Source organism: Sebastes umbrosus, chromosome 16, assembly GCF_015220745.1.
Source record: "Sebastes umbrosus isolate fSebUmb1 chromosome 16, fSebUmb1.pri, whole genome shotgun sequence".
Lineage (NCBI taxonomy): Eukaryota > Metazoa > Chordata > Actinopteri > Perciformes > Sebastidae > Sebastes > Sebastes umbrosus.
In genome coordinates, this window is record NC_051284.1 from 6,957,533 (window position 1) to 6,982,220 (window position 24,688).

At 40.1% G+C, this 24,688-nt stretch overlaps 1 protein-coding gene across 3 annotated transcripts in view; it reads left to right on the top strand.

The window, feature by feature from the left end:
* alk (ALK receptor tyrosine kinase) overlaps positions 1-24,688 on the top strand; it is a 474,023-nt gene that overhangs the window by 250,731 nt on the left and 198,604 nt on the right. For all 3 annotated transcript variants that reach the window (XM_037746863.1, XM_037746865.1, XM_037746866.1), the window contains exon 4: positions 18,789-18,993. In XM_037746863.1, coding sequence (XP_037602791.1) covers positions 18,789-18,993 — 205 coding nt within the window. The remainder of the gene's footprint in view (positions 1-18,788; positions 18,994-24,688) is intronic.

Consider the following 24,688-nt stretch of genomic DNA (forward strand, 5'->3'; position numbering starts at 1 on the left):
TGTAGAATATTACCGGATATTTTAGCTACAGTTTTCCCCTCTTTTTTTTCTACCCTCAAAATATTCCACTTTGCCCTATCACTAAACCCTACGAAAGTCTGTTATTGAAATTTCATTACACTTCAAACTCAATAAGACAACGAACAGGTCACAGCATATTTCGGCAACACTTTCTATGTCACGCATGTCTATAATGCATTAGAAACATACTTATAATGCATTATGCTTAAAGAACTGTATAGTTATAGTTCTTATAAAACAATCACATTATAAAGCATTTTATAATGACTTATACGGTCAAGTTGTATAATACTTCATAATTGGTGGTCACTGACATTTTCTTCCTCAAGGATCATGGTGTATGATAATTCCCATGTAGTCTTTTTATTTTGCATTATAATCACTAATAAAATGCATTACGTGATTTTAAGCTACTCTAAGCGGTCATTGTCTGCTTTAAAGGGACTGTTTGTAATTTCTTACACGTATAAATCAATCCGGGTCGGTGTCCCATGCGTGTTCTCGTGTGGCTACGCTGTTCAGACTCAGACTCCAACACAAACTACATGGAAACACCAAAACCGCAAAGTTATATCTAGTGAAGCCCGTCTTCTAAACAGTGTTGGCCGCGGTTGGAGGACACGGGGGAGACCGTAGCGTTGGTCTCCAGGGCCGGAGTCTCTGCTCCTCTGCCTGTTTGCCTTCACTCACACACCGCGCTCGTTCTCACTCCACCTCTCACGTGCATACGCACACACTACACACTGTAGAAGACTTCGTAGCTCTGAGAATGTCTAGTGAATGTACAGTGGATGTTTGTGCAGAATAAATGCTGCAGCTCCTCCAGACCAACAGAGGTTTCCCGTGTCTTGTGAAGTGACGGGGCTCCGCAGCGAGAAACGTTATCATCTCCGACCAAAACTCCGGTGTCTCCCTCCGGCCGCGGTCGGGAGGCTGAGGCAGGAAAAGCAACAGGGCGCTGACTTTCGTTGACTTCACGGCCACAGGTGTCGCTGTTAACAAGCAATTTCTGATTCTTACATAGAGTCCCTTTAAGTCTTATTTTGATGCAAATATTTGTTAATTAGCAGGAATGTAGCACAATGTCAAAGTGAAAGCGGTGCTCTGTTGATTTTAGTTGTGATTAATAATCGGATCTCAATATTGATCAAAATAATTGTGATTATCATTTTGGCCATAACCGTGCAGCCCTAATTTAAAGTATAGCACACTTTTTCAGTCATTATAATTTCAAGTATTCTTTTATTCCAATCTCATCGCGTTGCATATCTCCACCCAAGCACACAGGTAGTTGACACACACTCTATCATTTGTACAGAGTCCATACAGCCTGCTGCAATGCGAGCGCACCGATACTCTACCTGGTCAGCCCCATGTGTGGTTGTTGGCTGCGGCCTCTGCATGGCGTACAGCTTCCAGGCCTCTTGTTGAGAGCAGCTTTGGGATTTCTCCCTGCAAGCAGGGCCAGGCAGGAGGTGTTGGCAGGGGAAGGAAGCGTTGACTTTCCCCCAGCGGATTGTGATCCATCATCTCCTCTTACATAGCTGAGAGGCTGCTGGCTGGCTGGCTGGCCGGCAAGTCCATAGCCAGTCCCCTGTCAGCCATCCTAGATCATAACACGTACTCATGAACCAACACTGAGGAACAAAAGTGCCTTCCGGTGGAGCTGCAGTACTCTCATGCACTCGTGCTCATGCAAACACATTAATTCTAATCTGGGTAAATTAATTAAGCATGCACACAAAATGCAGACTGCACGCTTTTTTTTTCACATTACGTACACATGCACATAATTGACTTTTCCCCCGTTTCTAAGGAAAATTAGGAAAGTGGAATGAGGGATAAGAAAGACCATGGGCTTAAGAAAAATGGCAAAAGTCTTTAATGGAGTTATTACAACCATCTCCCTCTAATGTCCCATAATCAGATAATATCCCGGCCTTAAGGAATTTACTACTATCGGCATTCGCTTGGGGAGTAATCAACGAGCTATCTTATCTACCTTCCCACAGACTTCATGGTTACTAGTTTCACTGTTGCCGAGAGGGATTTTTTTTTTTTTCATGAACACTTGGGTGCCTTTTTCTGCTCAGAGGATCTACTAATTTATGTATTCATTCCTTTTTGTCTCGACTACAAAGGCAGTACGTGTCCCAGTTCTTTATATATTTCCCTCAGCTTTTGGATCTTGAGCCTGCTTGCCAGGCAAGACCGTGTAACTTACGCAAACCGATCCCGCCCATACCCTCAACGTGCCTCTGAAGTTTTTCTTTTTCTTTTGTCAGGGTCCAGTCAGCATGTGAGCCTTTTAGTACATTCGTTTTAATGAGTTTTTTTTTTTTTTTTTCCCCGACCACACTGTTTGAACACACTTTCAGACTTCAAGTCATTTCAGGGCGAGTGAGAGGTTTTTCTCTGTGCTTTGATGACCTTCCCGCTGAAAATGAAATGTTTACTGTTTGACTTTCCATCAGAGCACACTGTACTGAATTTCTCTGACACGGACAAGAGTACACGGCAGACCTAAAAAAAAGTAGCAATAATCTCGTTGGACTTTTTGACTGTGAAAAGGTGGCCTCTGGCAGCTCTAAAATACCAACTTCACCCTATCAAAACAATGCAGTATAATGTGAGAAAGAAATGTCTCTGACAAGGGTGTTTGAAGCCTGGAAATGTTTCCAGTATGTGTGGACTGAGGTTATCCATATTCAGTGTAGCTGCTGGGGCTTAGCCATGATCAGCTTGCCAAATAAACCCGTCTGTTTAGGGCTTGTTGGTGTGAACTGTTGTTGGTCAGGGCTTTGATTTTTCAGTCAATTATAGATGGATTTTATTTCCAACATTTAATACATAATAAGAAAAAACTAAATCAAGGACTCGCCAATAAAAAACATTAAACACATAAAGCAAATTCTGAATAAATAAATATATGTTTGAAGAGGAGTAGGCTGGCGTAAAATCCATTATAAACTCAGAGATATTAATGTTTTGACTTGCATTTTAAATTGACCAGTGTTTAAAAAAAACATGTAATTGATGTTGGTTGAGTTGACAAGCTCCAATTAGCTCCATGTAAGAAAAAAAGAAACATTAAAATCAAATTTACTCTTATTAGCGTCTTCATTTAGACACTATTACTTCTATGTAAGAGTAGTTTATTAGTGGTAATTGTTGTCCTAATTGCTATTGATGATTTTATTTGTGTAATCAGCAATAATAGCGTATCGACACCGGGCACTTAGTGTTAATAGTCGAGCCATACTTTCAGTTCTTTTGTTCAACGAAAAAAGTTTTTGTAAAATCAGTGAAACACTCAACCATTGGAATGTTCACAGTGTTGGATTTAATTCTTTGTACCCCTTCCTTCAACATCAATTCCACTGAAGTTGTGTGTGTGTTGTCCACCAAAAGTTTTACAGACTAACAAAGTTGAAGTTTTTTTTTGTACTTAATGAGCAATATCAAAGACCTACATTCCCTTTGCTTTGTGTTGGGCAATGCAGCTTCTCTGATTACTTACACAAGTCGGATAACATGTGGCTAAAGATTAATTCAGGGTTTATTATGCCTCCACGCCAGCGACAGCCATGGCCAGAGGCATTATGTATGTCAGGTTGTCCGTCCGTCCGTCCTTCCCCATCCGATCCATTCTCGTGAATATGATTTCTCAGGAACGCTTAGATGGAATTTCTTAAAATTTGGCACAAACATCCACTTGGACTCGAGGATGAACTTATTAGATTTTGTTGGTCAAAGGTCACTGTGAACTCATGTCCGTCCAATTCTCGTAAACACAAAATCTTGGAAACGCCCGGAGGGAGTTTCTTAAAATTTGGCACAAACGCCCACTTTGACTCAAGGATGAACCAATTTGATTTTAGTGGTCAAAGGTCAAGGTCACTGTGACCTTACGTCCATCCTATTCTCATGAAAGCGATATCTCAGCAACGCCTTGAGGGACTTTCTTCAAATTTGGCCCAAACATCCAGTTGGAATCAAGATTGAAATGTTTAGATTTTGGTGGTCAAAGGTCACTGTGACCTCACAAAATACGTTTTTGGCCATAACTCAAGAATTCATGTGCTAACTATGACTATTTTACACAAATGTCTAATAGGATGAAATAATGAAGGTGACTTGACCAGTTGACGAAGGCACACAACTGCAAGGTTTTAATTCTAGTAAATCATAAGATGCATTTATGAAAAATACAGATAATAGCATAGAGGCTGGAGGAGTGGGCTTCTTACAGGGATGATTGTTGGTTCAGACCAAATAAGAAAGTATGGACGGGTAAAGGAAAAACAAAATGATGTCTGTCTTTTCCTAATCGGCCGACAACTAGTACTGCTCAATGTGCAACTGCATACGAGTAAGTGAAAGGTCTGTGCTGCCGTGTTTGGCTCAGAGTTACAAAGGACATTGTACTATGGCGGTCTATACACATACACATGGTGTCGCCAGCCGTTCCTTTTCAACTGCTAGCAAAGAGCTTCAGTGGCTTCCCACCTGCGAAAGACTGCCAATTGTTTTGGTTTGAATGCTCAAACAAGCCACTGCTGGGAACCAAGGTTTCTGCGGTGGTGGGCGAGTGTTTCGCCTTTTGGCAGTATTTGAAACTTTACAATAATATCACAAGCTTTGCTGTTGCATTGTATTGTATTGAAAATGCAGTTGTGCGAGTATATGATATGAAGATATTGGTGATGCAGTAAATGAAAACAGGTATTCCCAGGTAACTGCATGGTTGGATGCCTAATGCAATTGTCAGTAAAAGCACACAGTACATGTTTTGAATGAAAAGATGTTTGTCAAGGCAGCAAGATGTTTGTCAAGGCAGCAACATGTTTATGGATTTTTACAAAACAGTGGGAGCAGATGACTCAAGGTGACGCAAGATATTGGTAGTAATAGCTTCTGACGGTGCAAGTACAAAACTGAAATTACACAATCATCCGCTTGCAATTACCCACAATCATTTCTGTTTATTTCTCCTGTGCACCTGTTGCAAAAGAACAGAGCTCAGCTGTGGCTGACAGCCCAGCGGATGGCCCATGGCAGGGTTCACTCATTTGGGAGAGACCCTTCGGCAGCGTCTGGTATCGGCTCTATCTATATACAAGGCCACTTAATCAGTCGGCTTGCTGGGCCCAGACACTTTGTCCCTCAGGCTGAAGTCACCACTAAACCTCTTTAAATTACTGCTCAGGCTCTCTGTTGACTTGCTTGTTTACTTTGCCTGGCACTGGCGACACAACACAGCGTTGACAGTCCACTGTCTCAGCTCCACGTCCCTGCGTCCATCTTACTCTCCGTCTCTCCGAACTCGCAACTAGAAAAGTGCACTCGGTAGAGTGCGGGCATGTCTGCAACGACCACTGCTGTAATGTTTGATTGAATGAATGCAAACCACAATTGCCCCTGGTCTAGCAAGCGTATCAGGTGCGTTTTTCACTCGCACGTCTCACGCAACAGATATAATCTCAATTTAATCTTTGCAGCTGTCTGCGCCGGCACCGGCCACCGCCAGATGAACTGCAGTTCACTGTGTAACACTTCATGTTGACTGTTTAACGCTTCCTCTGAACAGAAACTATCTATCTTGCTGCGTGTTTTAGTTTCTTTAGCTATTAGCTCTGTTAGCCAAATACACCGCAGGACTCTCAGTCAGTGCTTGGTTCAGTTTGTCATTGTCAAGTGATAGTTATACATACATACAATTGTCTGACATAGGCGTGCAAATCAAGAGATGAACAATCCCTATTTAGTAGTGGAAACAAGAGTCCAAACTGGAGCAGTTGTTGATGATTTGAGGACCCTACCTGCCAGGGTAGTGAGGAGTCAGCAGTCAATGACGGTAGATGGAAGTCAATAAAATGTAATCACCGCAACCATGAGAGGTCATTGAGGTTACGGTCATAAATGAGCACAAAAAATATTAGGCTGACGGGCCGATTAGTATGCGAGATTAGCCGGGAACAATCAGACGGACGGACAGACGGACGGACACAACCGAACACATAATCTCCTGGAGGTAATAACCCACTGCAGACATTATGAAGGCAGCTGCAGGTTGTTTGTTATTGTAAGTCTTTAGAAAGCTAGACAATGCAACCAGGCAAGATCACAACTTTCTATCAACTTCCTAAATCATTTCAAAAGTTCTGGTTTATTATGTTGTGATGCATTGTGACAACTCGGCACATGTCTTGAGTTTGCAAAACAAATGCTAGTCCTTGCTCTGGACAGTTTTCACATGTATTGGGAACTCTTTTCTACTGAAAACAAGGTGCAAAGTAGTGAAAAGAATTAGCTCTCTGAGTTTTCCTGAGTTTTAAATTATAACAAATTCCACCCACATTATTAATTTGCGTTAGCATCCAAGCAATTTTCCATCTTTGTTGTGGGGGGGGGGATTGTTGTTTGCACCTACTCTGTGGATGTATTGTGTTGCTCTCTGTGGTTTCCATGTATTAGGATTAAACTGATGTGTGGTTGAGAGACAGTAGCTACCACTTCTCCAGACTATGTTGTCAGAGCCTTTTAAATTGTATCTAAATATTAAATCAATGGCACTGTCAATATAGATGAGAACTTTTACACTGGAATAACCAACAAGAATATTCATATGGCAATAATAGGCTTTTTTGTTAAAAGAAGTTTAAAAAGTACATTGTAATATGATGTTTAATAGCTTTTTTTCTCAGGAATGCAGGTATTATATTTGAATTTAACCTTTTAAAATACACAATATACTCTAAGGCACTTTGTACCAACAGTTTGGGGTTTAATTATCATAACAATAGGATCTTTAAATATGGAGAAAGGATATCAACAATATATTTGTTATTTGGCCTACAGATTAATTGTTAAATCTTCTGACAGAGACAAAATCACTACATTCTAAAATTAGATGCACTTAAGGGATAAAACCCATGGTCCAGCAGTTCTTGTGATCTGTTGTTTTGTTTTCAGTTTATTTCAAAGGAAGTGATTAATGAATTGCGCACCGACTGGTTGAAAGCTGCTCGAGGCATCATCAACACAAGAATTGATGTGGCTGCTGTGAAGGAAATTTCGGTGGTTAGGGGTATAGGAACATTGTTGTGTATTGAAGTAGTATAAAACTGCATCAGAGATCTGTGTTTTCGATGGTGAGAGTCAAATCAATTATGTTTCTAACACAGAAATATCCCAGAGAATCATCATTTTGTTGTGCAGTGTTTTTAAAAACATTGAAAAATCAAAGGCAGTATCTTACATGTACAATTCAATAGATTATCATGATGTTCACATTTAATATTATACAGGGATGGCCCTAATCTACATATGGCACCTGACACCTGCATTTCTCTCCAACTTATTACTTTTGTGTTCTTTCTTTCTTCTTTTTTTTGAGGAATGTGTTTAACAAATGTTAAACCTCATGACGTTGTTACAGCAATAGATATATATACTGCAGCAGGCTGTTCTCATACACCTTTCATCGCTATACCTACGAAAAGTAATGCATTAGAATTTGTGTATATCCCAAGAAATCAATCCGTATTTAATCCAAGTAATCGTGAACAATGGAAGTATAAAAAGTGGAATACGTAGGGAGGAGATTGGGGTGGATGGGCGGGTGAACAAAACACCGGACTTTCACCCAGGAGACCATTGTTCGTTTTCCGTGTGAAACCAGACGTCAGCGTTGATTTATTTGTCACGTAACTTGCGTACTAAATAACGCCACTTCCTTAGTTATTTTAGCCCAAACCACGATCGTTTCCTAAAACTTTGTAGTTTTTTTGCCTAAACCACACCAAGTATTTTGAACGTAGTTATTTTAAACTTAATCACATTTTTTCCTAAACCTAACTAAGTAGTTTCCTGTGAAGATGGAAGTTTATTTTGAAAAGACTGTATACATGCAACATGCATAAATTGACACAAGCTGCTGATCATTTGTAGGAGAACACATGAAAAATTAGGAAATAACAGTTTTTTAAGATATCATACGAACCACCGTATGAGGTTACGTTATTACTGCAGTAATAGGATTTTCAAAACAAAAGCCTTTGGAAATATTCAATATTGAAACAACACTCAAGATTTTCTATTTCTATGTTAGTGTTTTGTTTCAAACAGATGGCTTAGCTTGCTTTATATTTGAATACTCACAAAAAGCATAATTTTCATAGCAAAATATTAGACAATAAAACAAGACAAAAGGCAATTTTACAACTGCTCATGGAGATTTGTTTTTTTTCTGAATTGATCATCGGGTTTCAAAATCACTTTCGGACAGCTGTGCCTTTTCAAGAGGAGTTCCATTTCATGATTTCATGTCTGTTATCTCACACCTGGTTGACAAGTTGGTTCCCTGTTATAAAATGATATCCTCATTGGACATAATTACTATTGAATTAAAGGGGTTATGTCATGAAAAACTCACTTTTTCAGAGCCTGTGCCAACCATTTGGGTGTCTGGAGTGTCTACCAACCCACAAACTGTAAAATAAGACAACCCAGTCAGTTTGTTGTGGGCTGCCTAGATCAGAAAACATGTGATTAAACAAGCCATTCAGATTTGGCTTCCCTTCATATGTCACATGCAACATATTTTCTTGCCAGCCAATCAGAGCAGACTGGACTTTTTCTGGAGGGGGGGGGCTTAAAGAGACAGGCACTAAAGTGGAGGGTTTCAGATATAGGGTGAATACAGGTATATTCACACAGACAGTATGAGAAAAAATAGTTTTTTTCAACATTAAAACATGTTCCAGTGGAAACCCAGAATACAAATATGAACCTGAAAATAAGCACGATATACCCCTTTTAAAAAAAAAAGTTCCTCAAGTATATTATACTGTGAGCATTGCTTCAAAAAACTGCACACATTTCTTAATATTTTTTTATTGTACATCTGGTTTCCTCTACATATTTGATTGACAAGTGCAAAGCAGCAATGGCTCATGGAAGTGCTGAATGGAATAACGAGAACATAGAGGCACAGAAATTGAATGACGGCTAGAATATTTGGTTAATTATAAGCAGGATAATTAGCAGAGGGCTGTGGCCTGTCTGGCATGTGAAGTGGTTGAGGTTTACATTGCAGTTTTATTGTGCAGTCTAATTCATTAGTGTCATTAAAAGCAGGTACTGACTTCTTGGACTTTAACAATGGGATCACAGAGGGGAACGTACTGCAAACACAGCCATTTAGACATCTCATTAAATACTAAATACAGTAAGTATGAACGGGGCTTCATAGTGAAACAGATGACAAGACAAAACACCAAACCATACATGCCTCATCTTATTGTCTCTTACACCATTATTGGGCCGCTAAGTTGCCCTGCTTTTGTTTGCTCGTGGTGTTGAGTCTCATTACTTGTTATCATTACATGGTAACACATATTTTTAAATCCATTTATTTTTTTTGCAATTCATCACAAAACAGACACCTTTTTTCTCTTGCAATGAAGTCATAACTGCAGTAGAACTACACAAAGCCAACTGACGATTTCTGACAGGGAATTCAGATTTCAACTTTTGCTGCTAGTACGGTTAAGTTAACGCGATAATAGCGTGTTAACGCAAATTCATTTTTAAGCCACTAATTTTTTTAATGCATTTAAATAATTTGTGATGTTTAGGTTGTAGCAGGCTCAGTTTAAAGCTAGAGTGAAGATACTGATGTCATATGAAAGTGGAAAAGCTAAGGAATCTATTAGCACCATGTCATACTAGCTTGTTGCGAAGGAGGCAAAATAACGCTCCAAACTTACACTCAATTTTGGCGAGGAAAAACTGGCATGGCCATATTCAAAGGGGTCCCTTGACCTCTGACGTCAAGATATGTGAATGTAAATGGGTTCTATGGGTACCCACAAGTTTCTTCTTTACAGATATGCCCACTTTATGATAATCACATGAAGTTTGGGGCAAATTATAGTCAAGTCAGCACACTGACACACTGACAGCTGTTGTTGCCTGTTGGGCTTGAGTTTGCCTTGTTATGATGTGAACATATTTTGATACTAAATGCAGTACCTGTGAGGGTTTCTGGACAATATTTGTCATTGTTTTGTGTTGTTAATTCATTTCCAATAGTACATATATACATACATTTGCATAAAGCAAGCATATTTGTCCACTCCCATATTGATAAGAGTATTAAATACCTGATAAATCTCCCTTTTAATGTACATTTTGAACAGATAAAACAATGTGTGATTAATTTGCAATTAATCACGATTAACTATCATGCGATTAATCGTGATTTAATATTTGTATGGATTGACAGCTCTAGCTGCTACAATACTGTAATTAAGAGTATTAATACTGCACTCAGTTATTTTCATTCTAATCGGCCTTTTTCTACATGAAACATAATGAAAGAATGTGATGTCCTCATATCTCGGCTGATGAAACAACTTCCCTCGTTGGTTGAGCAACAAATTTACTTCCAAGCACAGATTTTAAGAGAGGTTGTTTTTGAATAACCAGCAATAGATTTTTTTTTTTTTTTTTATCTGGACTGCTGCCGTTTTTTTTAATATGAGTGGGTTTTGTAGGTTGAGGTGGTGGACTATAGTGCCCTGATTATACACTTGCTCCTGAGTCATGTTCAGCACCCTGCTGAACGTTCATGTTCGCTCGGTGCTCTCCACTCTCCTGCTCAGTGGTAATGTTGCTGTTGACATCAAGATCTTTTTGTCAGTGCTCCACTTCGCCACAACAACATCACATCTTCCAGCTGTTTCCGTTACTAACAACAACAAAAAAAAAAACGTAAGTGAATAAATCAAAACTGGTGGTCCTGATGCGGCTGAGTGCCTTGAAATTAGAAAAAAAAACACGCTAGCAGAAATGACTAAAATGAACATGATTGGCACATTTGGCAGAGTTCCCTAGGACTAACTACCACACAACAAACAAACGCTGCAGTTTACAACTCCAGCTTAAGTAATAGATCATGTTGGAAGGCTGTGGGAAATCCAACATAAATCATCTTTTTGTATCAAATCAAAGATGATGAACACCATAACGTCAATTTGATTAAGTGAGCACTGAAGAGTAAACAGAAATATAGTGTATAGAACGTATTTCAAGTGTTTACACAGATTCACTGGCGCCGGAATAGGGGGGGCCAACGAGACTTTTTGTCCTACCCACTTTCAGGTGTCAGGTGTTACGGGAATAAAATGTTGGCGATAACGTCTAAGCCTATGGCGTCTAACATGCCGGACCTTTATCCAATCATAATCAACAATTGCATAATTCAAATTCGCGACATCCAGCCCGCCACAGTCTGGGTAGACCTACCGCAGTTTCATAATGAACCGAAAATACTTCTCAATGGGGAGATAGGGTAATTCCGACATCAAAGAATCAGTGCCGATGAAAGCCGACCGTTGAGTCGCCTCACGTCTCCTTTGTCTTGACCAAAAAGTTGCACTCAAACACACCGCAAAGACTACAGCCAACGGCCAACTACCACGTACGTTCTATGCCTGCGTGAGATGAAATAACTCTCCACACCAGCAAGTCGCGGTAGTCTGTATTCGTCATTCAAAAAGGGAAACCGGAAGACTTAGTACCGCGGATATACAAGCCGTTGTTATGATACGTGCATGAAACAAAGCAGTGTTTGCCGACCATTTTCACACAACTCTCATTCACCGATTAGCTCCATTCCAGACGACCATGTCTTTGTGAAAATATCCGTGTATTGGAATGATCAGATGAGATGAAAGATGAAAAATGAGAAGAGCCTTCTGTGTGTGCCGTCTTGACTTTACTCGTTGACTTGCTTTCTTCACGTTCGTGTCTCTTCTTGTGCACTGATTTGTTTAAGCTAAACAGCCAATCAGAGGGATTTACCTCACCGACGGGCACCGCTGCCGATTCAACATGCTGAATCGGCCGGAAAAACCTCCAAAACGGGCAGACTAGAGCCAAAACTAGGCCGCTCAGTGTGGGAGTACCTCTCCCTGGCGCTGGCTGTCCTCAGTGTGAGACTTGTCATTGTGACAGAAGCTATGAAGACGAGACAATAGTATTTATGTCTCCAGTGGTTACCAAAACTTTCCTCTGTTGTCTAGTTATGCAACACTGTACTGAACAATTAAATGTGTCTGAACACACATTTAATCAACCACATTAGAATTGCGCAGGGCTGTATAGTCTATTCCCAGAGGGTCGTTTTTCAATCACCGATTTTCTTTTTGTCTTTTTTTTCTCTTTCATTGGGAGAGAATTTCAAAAAATTCTAACTTGTATTTTCTTTGAAGAAAGGGTGTAAATTAAAGCTAATTATCTGTATTCACATTACTCGTTATATCGTGTCTAAATGGACAATGAGGTCTTATGCAAATGCACATGCAATTTTCAATCAAACAATCCCTAATTTTGATGTTATTCAGTTAGTATATCTGCACACTATTCACAAAGGCGGTGGAGACTGTGACCCGGAGGACACCCTCTCCCTCCTCTACCTGCATCGCAATAAATTCTCATAATAAAGTATTCCATTTTTTAAACAAAGCACCGCACATAATAAAAGCATGTAGAATCACTCATATGAATCAAAGATAAATAGTGCAGTGTTTAGCGCACCCCCGCTCCAGATGTTTAATATGCTTTTTTATGCACTGTTCCTTGTCATGGTTGCGTTGCTTTTGTGGGTTGCATTCACAGCGGGGTAACACGTCCGTAAACATTGTCTGGTTTTATTTGGTCGTTCAGATTGGTGTCATTTTTCTTTTTTGACGTTATCTAATATTATTCAGTGATTATGCACAATTTGCTTGTACTTCTTTATCAGATGATCGGTGCTGCTTATTGCAAAAACAACAACAACACATTGCCTTGTAGCTGTTATCTGTACCTGCTCTTCTGGTCATTCACTGAATATTTAACAGTCGAAAAGGGATATTTTTTGTTTGGATGAATTTTAAAGTCTTTAACTAGCAGATGCCCATGTCAACAGATTTTTTTCAGTTATTGATTTAACATCAGTTCTCTGGGAAACTGTCTGTGTGCACCATTAGTAAGTAGTAGGCTCCCGCAACCTGGTTATTGGCTTTGAAAATAACCAGGCGCAAAGTGGGTTGTCACACTGACATATTATTTGCTTCTTACCGACTCAGGAAGGGGGCATGTCTTTGGACTATTTTCATTGTTTCAAGAACACTTAGATGTAGGAAAAAACATTATGGTTTGGTTTAAAAGTACTACGTTAGTAAAATGAAAGTGAAGTGTTGTACACGTGAACACAAAGATAAACAACATGTTATTGGTTTCGAACGGGACACCAACAGCGTCTCCTGGATGAAAGCCCTGTGTTTGTTGTACCCATCCACCACCAAACCCACCCACCCTATGTGTGTTTTGCAGGCTGGTTTCATACACCGTTCGTAGTTATACTTGCACTGTAATTCGTATATATCCCACAAAATCAATTTGTGTGTAATTAACGTAGTCGTGAACCAGGAAATATATAGAGTGGCGAACGCTGCATAGAGAGGAGGTTGGGGTGGATAGGTGGGTAAAAAAAATAACAGACTTTCGCCCAGGAGACCGGCGACCACTTTCTTGTTTAATATTGTCACGGATGGGTTTACGTTGTAATCATTTGAAAACACGGTGCGTCTCGTACAGATGCTAAAGAGTGCCTTGTGCGTTGCTATCACATGCCGAGGGGCGTGACAAAGTGTCGGTATTTGACGCCCTGGGAATGAGAACGGGCTGGAAGACACTACTGTTTATGCTTTGTTTTGTCATGTTTTTCTTGTGTAGCACAAATGGACTAGGCTACAACTGCATTTCCTTGTTCAACTATGTGTTATAGAATGACAATAAATGATCCTTGAATCCTTGAAAAGATGTTACTGATTCTGCAAGTCTCAGATCCTCAGGCAGGGAGTTTCAGATTCGAGGGGCCCTCGACTGCAAAAGCCGGTCACCTTTAGTTTTGAGCTGGGACTTAGGAACAGCCAGCAGAGCCCTGCCTGAGGATCTGAGGATCTGAGGCTGCGTTCCGGCTCATATGACAGCCGCAATTCAGCAATGTAACTGGGAACTGAACCATTAAGTGCTTTAAAAGTAATCAGAAAAAATCTTCAAATCAATTCTAAAACATACTGGTAACCAGTGTAGGGAGTTTAAATCAAAGCTGATATGATGTTGTCATCTAGTGTTTGTTAAAAGCTGAACCGAGCAGCTGTGTTTTGTGCCAGCTGAAGGTGTGAGATGGTTCTCTGGCGTAACCCTGATTACAATAAATTTCAATAATGTAACCAAGATGAAATAAAAGCATGGATGACCTTCTCGAGATCAGGTCGACTGAGAAAAGACCTGATTTTTGAGATGCACGTCAGCTGATAAAAACATGGTTAAACGACCCTTGCAACGTGCTTTTCAAATAAAAGGTCACCGTCAGATATAACACCCAAGTTTCATGTTGAAGGTTTAACATTTGTGGACAGGGAGCCAAGATGTTTTTTTTCGGGGACGAAAGAGAGATTATTTCCAAATTGTTATAATTTAGCTGGAGAAGGTTTAAGGTCATCCAGCACTCCAGCACTGACAGACAAGATAGTTACTGATGAGTATTGCGTACTTCAAAGGCATACATTTGCATGTCATCTGCATAACAGTGGTATGGAATATTGTATTCATATATGATAAGTCCAGCTATTGTGAATGACTGAGGTCAAATCTAAAAAAAGAAAAACCGACAAGAAACATGAAAATCTTCAAAAGAATGATGATGTTGTTCCGTAACTTCTGGATGTGTAGATGAACAAATGTTCACCATATAAACTTAAAAGGTGATATGTTAAACTTGTTTCTGCTGCCGCCAAGTGGCCAAAAAAACTCAGTTATTGCAGGTTTAAAATTGACTGTGGCAGAAAATCCTTTTAAAGAAGAAACCAACAACAATACACAATCACAAAAAGGCTGCTTATCAGCATGCTGAACATACTTTTACACCATCTCTCTACAGTGGAAGCTGTCACTGTGTCGCGCCAATGAATGGGTTGTAAACTAAAATGTGAAGCAGTCAAATTGTTGGGACCCCAAAAAGCTTGTGCTGGCCTTGGGTAAATGCATAATGTTATAAGAGGATTTGGCAGAGAATACAATTTGAATGGCTTGTTTCTCTCCGTCTCTCAGGCCTTTTAGCAGCAATTTTATTATCTGAGGGAATTCTGCTCTCACCAACAGTTGGCCTGATTTGGTATGCTATGTCAACAAGAGCCTCAGTTGATTGAATCTGTAACCGCACAGAGAGCGAGAAAAGTGTTTACCAGCTTGATTCGATGATAGAATACGACGATCACTTTGGATTGAAATGTTTCTGCTTTTTGGGGGGCTTGTCTTTTTCCTCGGAAGGGCAATAATCAAGTGCCATTTTATAAACACTGTTGATGAAGTCTAAACTTCATAGATAAATGAGAAATTGCCTCCAACAGAGTCCATTAACTGTAGAAAAACAGCTCAGCTGGATTGCTAGGGCTGGTGTGGGTTACAAAAAAACAAGAAAGAACCTCCAGATTAGTGTTTTATTGATGGTTTCTTCCAGTCTTGTAATTGTTTTTAGTGAACATCTTTTCCATTAAGAATAGTTTTTAAGGAAATATATCATTTTCATAGAGTTTTAAGTCCTGACACAGAATAGATTATTGGATGGGCATACTTCCAGTGAATCCCCACAGGTCGTCGTTAAAAGCAACACTCAAGGAAACTGAAAACACAGGTGTCATCCACAGCATGAATTTGTGTGGGATGGTTTCAGACTTGTGTGATCCAATCATTTCTAATAATTTCAGATTGTTGTAAGGTCCAAAAGTTAACATTTATTGAAAAAGATAGATGCAATCATTTCCAAAATCCACAACATGTTTTTATCTAACAAAATAGTCTGCTTCAATCCATATTTGTTGGTGTTTAGCCTTTCAAAAACACAATTTTCGCTGCGGTCAAAAAGCTGCTCGCTGCACACATAAGGGAGGTATGGACCTGTATTAATGGGGCGATCTAGCAGCAGTCTAACAACACCATAAATTACATTTATTTAACCACAATAACAAAAACTTGTCTCCAACACTTTTATAGGAAATGTATTAAATCATTAAAAAAAAAATCAGATTATGTATCTGTATTTGCTTGGCAAATTTGCCAAGATGTCATCACTTTATGTTTGTGGAAAAAACTGATAAGTTCTATTCATTAAAGTAAGCTGATTTAATAAATACATCTAATATCACTCTATTCAAACTGAGGATTTCGTTCGAGGAATTGTAATGTTTTTGACGTCGGTGTGATGACGTCGGAAAATATGGGGCAGGGGAGCTCAGATTTTCTTAGATACAAGTAGGGGCAGCTTCAAGGAAAAAAGGTTGGGAACCACTCTCTTATATTATGGTGATTTTTTGTTTTTATGCCAAGCTGGTTTTAAAATCATCTCCGTCTATACTGCTTAAACCCCCACCGATGCTCATGTTGCACCATGCAGACTGGGACCGACAGGCAGTTGAACCAGGCCTTGTGATGCAGTAAATGAGGGCATCAAGCTCTGTTGGGCAGCAGTATTCACAGGTGAAGCTGAGGCAGAAACCTACTAATGGAATTACAGTCTTTCCTTTGCGGTCGCAGTTATAATTTCTACCCTGCCGATAATTGCTCCCAAGCACGTATTTCTTCATCTTATTTGGACTGGGAAACAAGAGTTAATAGGTTTCTGCCTTCAGGCCCAAAGGCTCTTGCAGGCTGAGTCTTAAAGCCTTTATATGAAATCGCCGCTGGGTTTGTTGTAAATGGGTCCAGTCCACATTGCCGGCAAACTTGTTGTAAGCACTCGGATTGTCCTTCCCAAATTGACCGGACCCTTTGTGTAAGAAGCATGCAAATGTGGAAGGGAGAGCAAATGAGGCTTATCCGGAGCGCTCCGATTTGAAGGCCTCCAAATTCACCAGTTTTTCAGCAACCTCAGGGGATAAAGGAAAGCACTGGATATGAGGGACGGATGAAAGGAGGAGAGTAAAACTGTTTCCTGCCCATGTCTACAATGAAGTCCTCTGTTTGTCTTAATATAATTATTCAATTCAATAATTCAATTGTCTATTTATACCCTTGCGGTTATTTAAACATTTTAGACTTGCAAGACGGATGGAAAGAATGTCGCTTAATTAAATCAGATTTCACTTCATACCAGGGCTGTCAAAGTTAACACGATAATAACGAGTTAATGCAAATTCATTTAAACGCCACTAATATCTTCAACACAACTTAGGATTTTGAGGTTGTAACGCATTTTAAAGCTAGAGTGAAGATACTGTTATCATATGAATCTAGAAAAGCTAAGGTTTAGTACCGACCATGTCATACTAGCTTGTCGCTAAGGAGGTTATATAACGCTCCAAACTTATGCAAAATTTTGGTGAGGAAAAACTGGCATGGCCAGTCCCTTGACCTCTGACCTCAAGATATGTGAATGAAAATGGGTTCTATGGGTACCTACAAGTCTCCCCTTTACAGACATGCCCACTTTATGATAATCACATGCAGTTTGGGGCAAGTCATAGTCAAGTCAGCACACTGACAGCCATTGACAGCCCTACTACAGTATATACATGCAAACATGTGTAATTAGTTATATTTACAGTATATAATTATATGTTTTATATATATGTATATATATATATGTATATATATATATTAAACATTCATCAGTCTTATCCAAGATTGAACAAGAGACCCACTCACCATGCCAAACATCAAGACTTTGTACAGCCCTATTCTCCCATCCTTCCTCTGTCTAAGTACCAACATACAAATTGCATACACAGCTAATGGCAAAAGGCTGTTTGAGTGCAACGGCTGACATACACTAGGAGACACGCGTGTCCCAGTTAGAGAAGTACACTTTAATCTGACACTTGGGAAGCTGGTTTTACTATTATCTAAGAGACGCAAGAGTGCTGCCTGGAAATGGAAACAAACTTTAAAAGGAAAGACAAGGGAATAAATCAACCCTATATTGAAACATTTTCTTGATATATCCTACAACTTCTACAACTTCTACAACTGCAACTGCTGCATCGAGCGCACCTCACGACCCTGCACTGACACGCAGGGCAAGCTCACCTTGATTGGTTCCTTGAGAATGATTAAAATCAATTATTCTGCAAGATTTTTGCTTTGCGTTCCTCAGCTTCCCCTCATCAACACTACTTTTCTTAACCGAGCATATTAAAAATGAATTTTCCTCCTTTCAAGTTGAGATTCTCTGTGCTTCCACATACACACACAGCTCTCAGTCTCTGATGAACTTCTAGCTTGAACAAGCGCAATAGGTTTGAAAGTGAAATGGGACTTCATATCAAAGCTAGAAAAAAAACTGTGCTTTGATTTTCCACCCGCTACCCCCTCTTTCTTTTTTTTGGGGCAAGGGATGTCATTGACTGCTCTTTTTTCAAAGCAGCTTTATTTCATGAATTTTCATCAAGTGCTTCTCTCAGCCATTGCCTCAAAACTATTTGAAATGATAGCCCGTCACTCATCTGGTATCTGTTCATACTGTAACAGCATGACGTGTCATGAGATCGTAATTGCAGATCATTTTTCAAGCTTTCTCGCTACTGCTGATTTGCGCTCGATCTGAGATCGATAAAGTCTCTAACCCAGTGTCCTTTTATGTTTCCTCCCAGTACACCCAATCTGCAGCACTGCTCTCTTCTACAGTTCTTTGTCTTTGTCTCTCTCTCCCTCAGGCCAGTTCCTGTGGGTGAACAGCTCAGCCTTTGGCGGCCCCTGGGTGCTGAGTCCTTGGCTGTGGGGGGGCCAGGGTCCCTGTAGCCTGGACATGGCTGTGTTCCTCCACCCCAAGCAAAGTGGACAATACACCATATGGCTCATAGAGCGGGACAAAGTGCCACTTGCCCTCTTCTCCACTGACACGCTGCCGCGCATCACAGGGTAAGCACCTGTTTTATACACGTATAGTGCACTAGAAGACTGAATTTGAGCTTGCACTGGGAAAAAACAGATTGATTTGATTAAACACAGTGCCAGTACTCTCTTATCCACATGTTGGCGTGTTTATCGGCAGCTATCAGCAATCTCTTGGGACCTATTCCTATTTATTCATTATTTCTTTAAGCATGTTATACTGTGTCAGTCATAATCAGCTGTGGTTTTATTGCTATATTATCACACCTGGGCTGAGCATCTTCTATAGTAGGCCGATAATACTCAATAATAGACAATAATATTCCAAATGAAACATTATAGGGTTAAGCTGGTGTGTTTAGTGTTAACAGCTAAAGTGCTTTCCTGTGTTATTTGTAGCCTATAGTAGGGTATCATTCAGGTTTTTAGGAGCAGTGTCTCAGTCAGGATGCCCCTACATATTATGCAGCAGGATAAAGAGACACATTCTGAATTCTTACAGTGAATAAAAGATACTTAGAGAGATATTTGGTTTGGGGGTCCTTTGAAGGTTTTTGACCTACAGTATAACTATTGAATTTTACATAATTTTTGACCATTATTATTACTAGATTATTTTATTATTTACACATATCACAGCCTTCGTCTGAGCATTTAATTCTTCTGGAAATGTTTGCCCTAAAAGAGCAGATTCAGAAAACTTTGAAACAATATTTGTTTCATTATATTTGTGTAAAAGTTATGACAACACCAAGATGGTGACGGCCAAACACCAAGACGTCACGGTGACTAAGTCCACTTCTTACATACAGTCTATGGTCATAACTATCCACATGTAACCTTTCCCTTGGCATCAGCTTTGTTTATGGGATTTCTAAGCATCATGCTCAGATTCACTGAGTTGGAGTCCTGAATACAGTATACAGTACGTGCACACTTGTGTGCCAGCCGAGAGCTTCATCGTGGATACTCTGTTCCCAAACCTGTGTAAATGTGTTCCATTAGAGGCAGAGATAGAAAACGTTCAAGCACAATCAAATGATGGCACCCTCATCGAAAGCCTTTTTATATGGAAATTGACTAAGACAGAGAGAGAGAGAGAGAGCTGGCCGGGTAAAAGGGGAAGGTGGTTTGTTTTAAAACACGGCTGGGTTACAATTAGTTATCATGTGTTACTAATCCTTAATTAACAGGTCTGTGCTCCTCTCATTGTGGCTTCTCACTGGAGGCTTCGCAGAGATCTGTGTCTCACACTGAGAGCAACAGGGTGGCAGAGGCTAGGACAACATTTAGTTCAAAAGTTTCTCCTCTCAATGCTTTATATGCGCGGCCATATCCATGTGTGGCCTGCCCTGATTAGCATGGCCTTACTTTGGTTTTTTCATGTGTAGGAAGTCAGAATACAAAGAGCAACTCTGTTTCATGCCGCTTGTGTGTGCAATATCTTAAGGGCATTGGAATCATACGGATGTCATGCTTTAATCTCTCCTCTCTCTGCTGCTGTCTGTGTGTGGGAGTGAATGTGCGTTAGCGTTTGTGTGTGTTTATGCGAATGGTGTGTCTTCTTGAGGGGAGCATAGCAGGGACGCGCTCATTACATGTGTGACGGATTAGACTGTGCGTTTGTGTGCTCTCATTTGTAGTCACAGGCTGCCATCCGCCCACGCCATCTCTGCCTTTTGGAGACTCGCTCAGCCAAAGTCCTCCGACGGGAGGACGCTCATATCATAAAAGAGGGGGCAGTAACAAAAGCGAGAAGGGCCACCTGCGGACATTGGAAGAATCAGTCAGCCTACTAATTGTCAAACCTTGCCCCTTGAATTTTAATCCTGTTTTGACGTGTTTTATGTTTAATTTAGTTGTCAGGATATTGGCACATGGGTTAGCCAAGAGGGAAACTAAACATCCTCCTACACTGATCATTTAACAAAATCCTCCTTACTTGAAGATTGATTCAAACTTATGAGGCTTCATTTCATTCAGTTAAACTTTGTATTAAAAATAAATCCCAGGTTGAAGCAGAGACCGCCATGTCCAAATGAAACCAAACTATCCATATCACGCAGCATGTGATGTAACTCGGCACTATTTGGAAGCTGCCCACACACAATCTTGCAGTATTATTATCTCTGTTGATTCTTCTTAACACTAATGGAAAAATAGATTAGAGATGCCCCCAGTAAATACTGTTGCACCTCTAAATGTAACAACTTGTTTCTTTACGAAATTCTCAATCAAGAAAGCGTCTGATTAACTTGGAAACAATCGCCCAAGCTGCAGCTCCACTACAGCCATCAGCCGCTGAGGGAGTGCTAGCTTTGAAACCTCCGAAAGCTGCTCCGTTGCGTTAATGTTGCGTCACATCTGATGGAATTGTCCAAGCGCAAACACAATCTCTGTGAGTCGATTCTCATTGGATAATGCTTCATCCTCTGCTTTATTAAAAAAAAAAAAAATGTTGCTTGATTTTCTACGACGCATTGAAAGAGGGTGAAATAAAAGGTAACCTAGACAAGTGAGAAAAATATTTTAGACAGGTCAAGGTTGGAACCTGCTGTGCAAGTCGAGTGTTGCATGTTGCATCCAAACGTGCTGGTTACTTGTGAAATAAACCAGCTGCAAAACCAAAACATCGAACTTTAACAAGCAGTCTGAGGAAGAGTGTCACATTGACAGAATGCCAATGGTTATGCAACATGGAGCTCAGGTTTGATTGAAGTAAACATAGTAATCATGCATTTATTTGAATGGGACCCATGGTGGAAGGTCACGTGTTTATTGTGCTTCCTTATCAATAAATAACATTTACAGTACATGCCCCTGTATTATATTGCAGTGTGCGCTTATTGTTAGTAAATAAAGTTGCCTACTGACAGTATATTTAATACATTATATCACATCCATTGTATCACGTTCATGCCACACTGCAGTACCTCCACCAATAACACCAAGATAAACAATACAACCTTAAACCAGCAGTAGGCAGTATATTTTTGGCATCATTGGGCAAAAATTCCATAATAACTTTTCAGCATATTGTAATTCAAGTGTTCTGAGAGATAACTAGACTTCTGCTCCTCCTCATGGCTCTGTTTTCAGGCTTTAAGAAAATCTAGCCCGTGACGAGAGACTTTGGCCAATCACAGGTCATTTCAGAGAGAGAGCGTTCCTATTGGCTGTGCTCCGGTCATGGTAGTCCGGTAGTTAAGCATTCCTTCAAGAGAATTCACAATGGCTACTGCGACAAAAACTTTCTAATTTTACAGCTACACCGTGCACTACAAGATGATTTTGAAAACATTTGAGGTGAGAAATAGGCATTAACATAACAGAATATCGATTCATATTTGATCAGCGCTGCCTAGTTTGACCGTTTGGTCGGAGTTCGCTAGTGATTGACTGCCGGCTCTCATGGACAGCAGATGGACAGCAGACCTCAGATCAGCTCTTACTGCTTGTTTTCCCCCGGTCTGTGAAATCTTGCAGATGCCGTTAGGAGCACCGGAGAACACAGAGGCACATGATTTTTTTCAGGTTACCTGTTTCATGCATTACTGTTAGGATGTAGCTACCGTTTTATAAAAATAGCTTTTTTTTAATCATATTTGCTCCAATCTCACCTACTTCAGCTTTAATGACCACGAAGTAAACGTCATTCGGTCGGCAACACAAACAGAACACTTAAAAAGGGCCTGCTGTCCGTGTTAACTGGTGACTCTCAGCCGAACGCGTCGTGATTGCTTGTAGCGACGGCAGCTGTGTCCTCGTCAAAGCTTTCAATTTTGATTTAATCAAGATAAATACATACTCATATGTGTTTATTATCCACGCCAACCATGTATGTAGGTTTCTATGAGCAACCACTGACGCATTCGGGCTGAAAGTCACCAGTTAATACTGTTAGCCAACATCAGAGTCATTACAACTTGCCATCGCAGTAATGACGGCGGCGCTAGGTGGCGGAACACACAAAGCGGTCACCGCGTTCGTCTATGGTTACAAGAATCTGCCTGTTCACCACTATGCAAGTAGAATTTTAAGGTTAGCTATTTTATTACGTCTTCCCTCAAACCCCTGCCTCAGATTTCATCATACAGTGCATAACTATACCTGAGGGAAGCATATTTAGGACCTCTGAAGACAGGCAACAAAGTACTTGACTCATCAAACAGTGTCAGCTCTCACAGTGAATTTCAGCATTCCAAATGTCTCGGTCAGCAGTGAAAGAGAGACAGGATGAGAAGAGGGGGAGGGCTGCAGGATTTATATATAGATATATATCTCCACAGGAACTGTGTTTGCACACGCATGTGTGATGTCTCTCATTTCGTGTACCGTGACTGTATCTGGCCGTGGTAAATTATCAAAGCAGTTTTGTTTTGTAAGCGCGGTCACAGGTGATGCATTAACACCGCTGCTATATCTCATCACAGATGTCTTATTTATTCCTTCACACCCCCGTCCCATTACACACACTCACATCCACATGCACATGCTGGATAACATATAGTGTTGTGTGCATTCATTTACTTGCACCAAATGGCCTCAGTTGCAAAGCGCATTAATGTAATGTTCAATGCAATGTGTGTAGTTATCAGAACCACCCAGTGTGACAAAGGGTAACGATGCGTTAGTGTGGAAAGTGTCGGATGTCATTTAAAGCGCGGCATTAGAGAAACCATAATCTTAAAACTGATCCAGCTTATGTAATGCGGGGGAAGGAAGCCTCAAAGGTGGAAAGTGTTAATGCTCGATTTTGACATACAGTAGGAACATTATGGCAAGTGATATATAATATCAGCCGGGCTGCACATTCTCTCCGACACCACCCGTAGTGCATGAGGAATAGAATTACCGCAGCATCACAAAAGTGTCAAAAAGTAACAAACTGAACATGATTCGCTAGATGTTACAGCATGCAGTTAAACAAATCTGTTCTTTGTTTAAAACGTATAAATACATGAACCAAAATAAGGCTTAACGATAAATACAATCTGAATGTACACGGACAATTAGACTTCATTGATACTGTCTCGGTCATGATGAAAGTTGTCCCACACAATGGAGACAGTCGGCTGCCTTTTTCTTTCTAATTGAAGCAGCTGTAATCCTTGTAAGTAAAAAGGATTATTCTTGCCACTAACCTAATTATTCAATTGACAGTCCCATAAATGAAAAAAAAAATGAAAAAAACGACCTCAACACTGACATCATAGGCGTCTGTGTGTTCGCAGAGGATACACTTAGCAAGTTGAATAATGGCCTACTGCTGCATTACTTTTCTTGTAAATTATAATAAAGAAATCAATGTGAACTGTGTATGACAGGTTAGAATGAAGAAAGATGCTTTTAACTCTCACTAGTCGCATGTCCAAGATCTGTTTTTTTTAAGATATGATTAAATGCATTTTCAAAAAAAATGACTTGCTCCCACTTTTCTCTGCTTTATTTTTAATGTCTTGATGAAGGTCCTTGTTGACCGAAACGTTGACTAGTAAAGCAGAGAAAAAAGTGTGTGCGGGAGCAAGTCATTTTTTTGAAAAAGTACATATTGGAGGGGATCTACTCCCAGCACCACAAAATTTTTTTGAGAATGTGCATGTTTTCCTCTCCTTGATAATTAAATACATGGTCATGACTTCAATCAGTGTATGGTAATATATAATGTGTTGCTTCCACGGGGGGTGCAAACCAGGTGAGTTCCGTTGTTTGAGTATTCAAT